Genomic DNA, 9,034 nt, shown 5'->3' on the forward strand with positions numbered 1-9,034 from the left:
GGAGCTCTACGGCACGGAGGAACAAGCGTTAGCTACAGACAATACCTGTTAGTAGGATTCATACATTTTGGTTTTTAAAACTGGATTTGTTGACAATAAGAAAAATATATAATCTCACCAGAATTATCTTTTTAAGTGTTTCCAAAATATAGATTTGTCTATGTAAGAATTGATGTCACGCCTTCCAAAAAAATAATCCCATTTATTCACGTTACTCACTGAGTTCATTATAGTCAATGTGTTTTTACTAAAAAGCAAAATGAGATAAACGTTTTTACACAGCATGTAGTTTTAATTCATGTAATGACTGTATGGACAGTGCCTCAACATTAGTATGACCACAATGGGTCATCCAATCATTGACAAAAGTGTTGTGTTAATTCCTAAAGCAGACAGGTCAACAAACTTACTCTTCAACAGAAAATGTTTTTTTTGTTTTGTTTTTTTGTTCTAAAGGTACAAAATGCGAAGGACAGACGTGCACAACACAGTTCACAATGATCTCTTTAAAATATATTTATAAATGAATTGCCTGACCAAAACAAGAATATGAGCAGGAGTCCTAATGTTTCATAGAGATCTGAATCCAGAAAACGGGCTCGTCAGTTCTTGCTGCGTGGACATCCTGTCACTCTCTGCTCGGGAGGCGGACTGAGTTCACTTCCAAAGTCCATAATGAATATCAAACACGTAGAGCATGTTTAATGGAAGCTACGATCACAAAGCTGCAAAGGTCCGTTTTCCTGACTTTCAGTATGAAGTTTGTGCGTACGGTCTGTCTGACTTATCATCTGTTGTCCTTAAATGCTTCAAGAATCACACTCCAGCTGCTGTAACTCAGCTTGTAAGGCCTCTGCCCGACCGAGCTTTTCCAACTGATCTTTTGTCGGCTCTTTTATTTCCCCCGAGTCCATTTTCTGCTGCAGGTCCTCAACCTGTCGAAGCTTCTTTTTCAGATTTTTGATCTTCTTGGCTTTTTCAGCTGGGGATTCATCAGGAGACGAGACAGAGATGGCCGCCGCCTTGTCTGAAGACTCGCCGCCGTCTGAAATGGACACGTTCTCGACAGCTTCGCTTACTGATTCCACATCAGCGTCCCCGTCCGGGCCCTGAGGCTGCTGCTGTTTTCGTTTCTCCTTACGTTTCATGTTGCGCTTGGCAGCCTTTGAGAGACCGGCTGTCTCACTGTCCACGCAGCCGGGGATCTGCTTTGGCGAAGCAGCGTCAGCTTGGTTCAGGCCTGGTGGAAGGTCTGGTTTGCCCTTGAAAAACTTCACATACTTGTTTTCATAGCTAAAACAGAAAGAGATGATGACAAATTGAGACAAAAGTTTCTCACAAGATATTACTCATTCTAATGAATATCAGTCTATTCTAGTTGTCGCCAACAAGCTGAATTTGATTAGTCTACTTGTTGTAATACCCTTTCAATTTCAGAATGAGACTATAATTTATAGCAAAATGTGTACAACTGTAGGGAAAGAAGAAATTTACTTACACAGGGACTTCTTCCTGGGGGGTATAACCATCCTTCACCCGTCTCGGCTTCCTCCATGTGCCATCAGGTCGCTGAGTGGCTGCAATATATTTCCCTGAAAAGTTAAATAAGTAATATCTTTATATAAATAAGCCTGAAACATGTTAAGCAAATGTTAAGTATCATCATAATAACAAAAACAGCTCAGTGTTTATTGGATCCCTTTGGATGTTTGTCAAACTGAGACTGATTGTTATGATTGTCAACGATGAATGCATTAAAAAAAGGGGGGACTCTGATCATCATATAACTGATCACCAAACTCTGCAGCTCTTAGACCACATTAATAAAAGGAAATACATTTTTAAACATCAGTGCCATGCTGAAATCTGAAACATTTTGAAACTAATTACACTAATGGCACTTTTCCACTATACAGTTCTAGCACTACTTGGCTCGACTCCGCTCGGTACTCAACGTGGGTCGTCACAGCATGGCTGCTCTAAACTGCCGTGACTTCGTTTTATACGCAACACAAACACATAAACAATGGAGGACATTGAGGCAGTGGTGTACTTGCTGCTGTATGTGGCTTTTTGTCACACACAAAGCAAGAAAATTGAGCCGTATGGCTGTAACGCTGTTGTCGGTATTTAAAAATGCCGGGTTTTATTCTTATGTGGGACGGCTCATGACTCTTCCAGTGAAGACTCGCTGACCAAACAGTGGCCGGCAGTCTGTTGACGTCACATTTTAGTATCGGCTCAGCTCGCTTGGAACCTCACCAGAGCAGGTACTAAAAAAGTACCAGGTACCAGGTACTAGCCCTAATGGAAACGCAAAAAAAACAAAGTCGAGTCGAGTACTGCTAGAACTATATAGTGGAAAAGCGCCATAAATATCAGCTTAAAAATGCATTAAGTGGCTGACAAGTTGTTACTGCTTGGCTCAGGACATTTTAAACATTATTGTGGGAATATGTGGTGTTGATAAGGTCTTTGTAGTTCTTTAATTTGACCAAAGAAACCTTGAGGCTGCTTTCACTCCTGTCAATATGTTGTGTCTAATGAAGAATAATTATCATGTGACTGATGATGTCTGAAGCTAAAAATATCACTAGTTGGTCAGAAAGTGTTTAACAGTTATTAAAGTTTTGGAGCTAAACAATACGCACACATTGGTGGGATGAGAAAACAGGAGTATAAACTGAGATATGGCGATGTGTACTTAGAGAAATATTATCATAAATACGGGAACATTCACACCTGAGACCAATAAAGTGATAATATAAGTTAGATTTTAACGAAAGTCCTTCTACAATCGCATCACACTCCGCCTCATGAAATGTCACAAAGTTACACTGAGTCTACTCTGCACCACGACAAGAAGGTACATTAATACGTCCTGTCAACTACAATATTTCATAAGCAGGCTTTTTGTGCCACACATTTATTTTATTGAAGCATATTGCTCAATAAAATGCGTCTTGACTGCTGCACTTCTGAACAAGAGTATTATAGATTTAATAAATAACAGCAGTGCAGAGTGTTATTGCACATGAGATTTACGCTATACAATCAGTGAGGTGATATATGTGTATGGTAACCTGCATGCCTCTGTGAATACATTCAGTCTCACTATTCAAAGTCTGCATGAAAAACCTGCAACACGTTCTGGTTTGAGGACAGAGCATTGGAAGATATATTGATTATAGTTTTGACATTATTTGAAAGTAGTCATTATTTTATTTTGATTATTGTAACATATTTCATAGCAGAGGTAGGCGATATGATGACATATACTGTGAGACAATAGTTTGCCAACAATTAGAGCTTCTGTCAAACAGTTTATACTGTTATTAGACCAGTGGCTCCCAACCTGGAGGTCCGGTTCCTTTAAAAGGAGGTCACAACATAAATGTGAGGGGTCACAAGATTCATTTTTGTTACATAAATTATGTTTTATCTTCGTCTTTTTTGTGAAATCCTCTATGGTGTCACCTCTTCAAACAGAGAGAAGAAAATCCCTCATAAGTGGAAATGCTCACCCTGATGTATGTAGATAGAGCCTAATTAAGGGGTCATAATGTCAAAACGAATGCTTTGGGGTAATTCTACATTTTTATATTATTTCTGAATCAATGTAATGAAGTTTATTGATCTGTCAGGCGTTTAATTTCCTGGATTAGCCACAACACAAACATTACTGTCTGCTTATTTTATCTGTAAGTAGCTTCTATTGATTTGCCAGCAAATGTAACATATCAAGATTTATATTGATATTTTAATATAAAGTTACACATATATTCATTGAAATCATTCAGTCCTACTTATCTTTTTGTGGTGTTAAATTATTTCAGGTTAGTCACAACAGTTCCTGGAGTGACTGCCAAAACTGTAAGGTTAGTCACAATAACTGATCTGAAGCTGAAGGAGTGCAAAGACTCATGAATGCATTTCAGCTAGAAGCTATTGTCAGCGACGCTCTTTGCATACAGCGAGCAGGAAGCTGGCAGAACCATGTACGTCAAACATGACGATGCAGGTTGACGCGGGCCTGTGGCTCTGATGCACGTTCATTATGCCTTTGGAAAATAACTAAGTATAATAACTCTTTAAGTGTATTTGTCACTGTAATCATACGAGTTACAATCACAGTGAAATGTAATCCAAACAGTTCGTTCAATTTGTGCTTTAAAAAGAGTTTAAATAGAACAGGAGAAGTAATAAATGACTGAAGAAGGGGGGGGGCAGGTCTGAGGCAGTGGCCTCATTTAGGATCCTAGTGGCCTGAGGGTAGAAGCTCCCTCTGAGCCTCTCAGTGCGGGCCTGGTGTATCCGGTACCTTTTTCTTGGAATCCTTAATGACTCAACTAACCTTATTCTTGCCGCGCCTGGAATAAATATCCTTTAGGCAGAGTAGAGCACTGCCACTTTTATGTTCAGCCCAACAAACCAGTCTTTGCAGGGCCTTTCTGTCATGTTTGCCGCTGTTTTCTTATCACAGACTATTCAAAAAGAACAATGGACGTAGTCACCATGATGTCCCCCACTGGTTTGTAGTCTCCCATTTAAAACCTTGAGTTCTGCATTTTGATCGTTGCCATCTTGGCTGCTGAACTGCTAAGCGCGATAACTCACTAACTCAAATTCACCACCACAGACGGGTTGTAGCTGCGGTAGCAGTGGGCCAATCACACGTTGCGTTAAATCAAAGAAAACGCTTGTGTTGATTGGCTATGAGCAGGTCCTTACAAAGAGTTATATTTTCTAGCTCTGGGTGCAAAAAGGATCGATTGCAGGTATCTTTTGACAGGAGACGTTTCGATACTACTTGGTGTCGAAAAATTTCGATCGATACCTTAAAAGATATTGAGTACCGATACTCAGCCCTAATAACACACCAATCTTCAGAAATACATACAAATAATGACTGTGTACAGGTCTGATACCGATATTAGGGAGTAAAAAAAATTCAGATATCGATATCAGCCAACCCTAATCTTATATATACATATTGTAAAATGCACATTTTTTGCAATGTGGTTGTTCACAGGATATTTAACAGTTTAACTTTAAACAAAGAATGCAATGAAACCATAAACTTCACTGTCGATTTATTTCGGTCGATACCTTAAAAGATATAAAGTACTGATAGCCTTACTGCCGGTGCGCAATTATTTATTATCTTAATAAGAAATAATTAATTTTGTTTTACAAAGTTAGAAAGGTAATGTTAAGTCAAGCCTGATGCATTCAGTCTCTCCCGCATGGCGAGGCATACAGTTTATTAATTCAACAATGGTATCAGATCGGTGTCGGGTATCGGCTGATATGCAAACACGAGGTATCTTTATCGGGACTGAAAAAGTTGGATTGGTACATCCCTATTTAGGACTAATCTACTGAGTTAATACAGCAAGCGAAACTCAGGTTTCTCATAGACTTCTATACAATCTGACTTCTTTTTGCAGCCAGTGGAGTCGCCCCCTGTTGACCATTAGAAATAATGCAGGTTTAAAGCATGTCCGCCTTGGATTCACTTTTAAGACCTGGAGCTTTCTGCTTGTTATACTAAGTAGTGATGTTCTCTGTCACGAGGGTCTTGATGGTGCAGAAATCACTCAATATTTGCACTATTTTTGAGGTGTTGGAGATATTTGTTGTTCTTGCTAGATTTTATAATTAAATGTTAATCAATGTATTTTGGTTGCTGTTTGTTTGGAAGAACATATCTGAATTAGTTTGATTATATTATTAGTATTATTTTAGTTAATTTGAGTACTGGTTAATGCTTTTGTTCTGAGGGTACTGGGCAGCTTGGGGCAAAGATGTGAATATATTTCTATAGGTGGACAGGTATAGGACCAGCAGGCCCAGGGAAAGGGCACATGTTGTTTTTACCAGGTCAAGAGAGGCAGCAGACACCATTGTTCTTTGTCTGTCTGCTTGTAAAATTGGTCAAATAAACCAAAAGCAACGTCATGCTTGCCTGGACAATACACTTTTTTATTCATTCCTGGGGTGCCTCAGTGGCTATTTGATTTTGAGTTTATTTTTCGACACTACACTCAACTTGAGTGCATGAGTGGAAACAGTCTCTGCCTGGTCTTTCTCATCACTGACATCAGTAAACAGCGCCCTGATCAGACCCTCGATGATGTGGACTAGAAGATACTTGAAGCTAGGTCTGGGCGTTATGGGCAGAACAGTATCCTGATATTTTTGACCAAATACCTCGATATCGATATTGCGACCATACTGAAGGAATGACTATTGGTGCATATACAATGAGATTTTTCTAAATAAATAATCATCAGGAATGTGGATATAATGACTAAATGGATAAAGGCAGATCATGAAACAGTCGGTTAAGCACTTATACCATATCACGATTAGGATAAAATCAAATATCACAATATTTTGGACCAAATACCTTGATATCGATATCGCAATAATATTGTAGGGATGACTGTTGGTGCTTTCACTAAATATTTACACAATGAGATTTTTGATAAATAATCATCAGGAATGTGGATATTATGACTAAGTGGGTAAAGGCAAATTATAAAAATACTAAAAACAGCTAGAACAGTCTGAAAAGTTCAGAAAATGACATCGTTTTACTGTAATGCTCCCTTTAAAACCAGGAAAAGACAACATCTGCTGTATCACGATATTACGATATCCAAAATCTAAGACGATATCTTGTCTCATATCACGATATCGATATATCGATTTATTGCCTAGCCTTACTTGAAGCTGCACACTCTCTCCACCAAGGACTTGATATGATATTTAAGGGGGTGCAGTTCCTTCCCTGCTTCATCCCAAAGTCCAGTATCTGTTCCTTGGTGTTAGTGTTTATTGTTAAATGTGATCAGGCCCACCACAGCTGTGTAATAGTTTATTTACAGTAACAGCAGACAGAGATAAGAAGCTAGTGTGGAAGCTGTCAGGAGATTTAATAAATAAGCTATCAAAGCTGATAAAACACTGATAAAGCCTGAAGTTCACTAAACTATCTAAAGAAGTTTGCATTTGATGACGGAAGTGTGATAGCTGCATGCTAACTAGCCTCAGTGGATGTTAAAGCTAAATCAAATACCTGCAAAACAAACCTCATTAAACGTGTTTTTGTGCACAATAGACACTGTACATGGAAAACAAACACCCCCTCCTTGATTGTATGTGTGTATTTTTACTCAATGAAGGGTTTTTTTCGTGTAGACAAAGGTCTGGCACATGCATGAGGCTTACCAGAGTCATCTTGAACATAGGGGGTTGCCATTTTGGTGTAAATGTGCTGCTCCGATCCCCTCACTCGGTCGGTAATGTTGTGCCCCTAAAAAAGAAACGTCCCCTCTCTCACTTCAGACCCCGCACACGAACAAAACTACAACTGTTTCAACATTTGCTTTGTAAAAAATGTGTTTCCCCTCGAGGTGACACTGGTCATGGCAGCAGCTACAGACAGGGTGTTAGAGTAGAGGACCCGCTGCTGTCTAACAGCGTGTGTTTGAACGGGCGGTGCAAGGCAGCGAAACGAGCGCTCCCTTTTCTTCAGCTTCGGAAATGACGACGTGGATGTTGGGTTGCCAGATCTGGAGCCTGAACCTGTAATCACCTGACTGATGGGGTTGTTTTAAATAGCAGAGAATATACATGTATGTCTATGGTTATAATAGTAGAGACAGTATATACATGTATGTCTGTGGTTATAATAGTAGAGACAGTAAATACATGTATGTCTATGGTTATAATAGAGACAGTAAATACATGTATGTCTGTGGTTATAATAGAGACAGTAAATACATGTATGTCTATGGTTATAATAGTAGAGACAGTATATACATGTATGTCTATGGTTATAATAGAGACAGTAAATACATGTATGTCTGTGGTTATAATAGAGACAGTAAATACATGTATGTCTATGGTTATAATAGTAGAGACAGTATATACATGTATGTCTATGGTTATAATAATAGAGACAGTATATACATGTATGTCTGTGGTTATAATAGAGACAGTAAATACATGTATGTCTATGGTTATAATAGTAGAGACAGTATATACATGTATGTCTATGGTTATAATAATAGAGACAGTATATACATGTATGTCTGTGGTTATAATAGTAGAGACAGTAAATACATGTATGTCTATGGTTATAATAGAGACAGTATATACATGTATGTCTGTGGTTATAATAGTAGAGACAGTATATACATGTATGTCTATGGTTATAATAATAGAGACAGTATATACATGTATGTCTGTGGTTATAATAGTAGAGACAGTATTTACATGTATGTCTATGGTTATAATAGTAGAGACAGTATATACATGTATGTCTGTGGTTATAATAGTAGAGACAGTAAATACATGTATGTCTATGGTTGTAATAGTAGAGACAGTAAATACATGTATGTCTGTGGTTATAATAGTAGACAGTATACCATAATAATATTGTTACCTACTCTTATTAATACTGCACATTTTTTATACGTTTTGAAAACATATGATATATTTATTTTTTATGTGATATATTTATTTTTATTTGGATATATTTATTTTAATTTTTTATATTTCATTTTATAAATTTATTTTTATTTTATTTATTTTCTATATTTTATTTTCTATATTTATTTTACATATTTATTTTTTTATTTTATATATATATTTATTTTAATTTATTTAATTATTGTTAGCTTTTTTCTCCCGCAAACAGCAAATTACCCAATAGTATTATCATAAGATAAGATAAGATTTGTGTCCTTTCAGTAAGGCATGATGTTATCAATGTTTTTCCAAATTAGTACGTGCGTCTTATATTAATTTTACACATCAACAAAAAATCAGTCTGTACTGAAAAAATATGGCCAGTTTTCATCTTGCCCCCAAAAGTTTATTTTTTATATATTTTTTATAGTTATCATAAAAAACACAGAAGAAAGTACGACAGAAATCTGACCAAAATGAATTTAGGCAACACAGAAACACAGAGGAACAGGCTGAGTAACATGGGGGGGGGGGGGGGGGGGGGGGGGGGGTC

The 9,034-nt window shown here is 37.5% G+C and overlaps 1 protein-coding gene across 1 annotated transcript; it reads right to left on the reverse strand.

The window, feature by feature from the left end:
• Positions 1 to 205: 205 nt before the first annotated feature.
• pym1 (PYM homolog 1, exon junction complex associated factor) lies at positions 206 to 7,454 on the reverse strand. The gene is made up of 3 exons (XM_062426470.1): positions 7,237 to 7,454; positions 1,499 to 1,592; positions 206 to 1,293 (listed from the first exon to the last, which is right to left on the reverse strand). Exons 1-3 carry the CDS (start codon positions 7,265 to 7,267, stop codon positions 810 to 812), a joined length of 609 nt encoding a protein of 202 aa, XP_062282454.1. The 5' UTR covers positions 7,268 to 7,454; the 3' UTR covers positions 206 to 809.
• Positions 7,455 to 9,034: the final 1,580 nt, after the last annotated feature.

The sequence above is a fragment of the Scomber scombrus genome, chromosome 10 (assembly GCF_963691925.1).
Source record: "Scomber scombrus chromosome 10, fScoSco1.1, whole genome shotgun sequence".
Taxonomy (NCBI): Eukaryota; Metazoa; Chordata; class Actinopteri; order Scombriformes; family Scombridae; genus Scomber; species Scomber scombrus.

What these genes read in the sequence shown, in the direction of transcription:
- pym1 (XM_062426470.1), bottom strand. Translation starts at nt 7,267, where the DNA reads ATGGCAACCCCCTATGTTCAAGATGACTCTG. An exon ending in CTATGTTCAAGATGACTCTG is followed by an intron (nt 1,593 to 7,236) that starts GTAAGCCTCATG and finishes TTAACTTTTCAG; the next exon opens with GGAAATATATTGCAGCCACT. An exon ending in CCCCAGGAAGAAGTCCCTGT is followed by an intron (nt 1,294 to 1,498) that starts GTAAGTAAATTT and finishes TTTCTGTTTTAG; the next exon opens with CTATGAAAACAAGTATGTGA.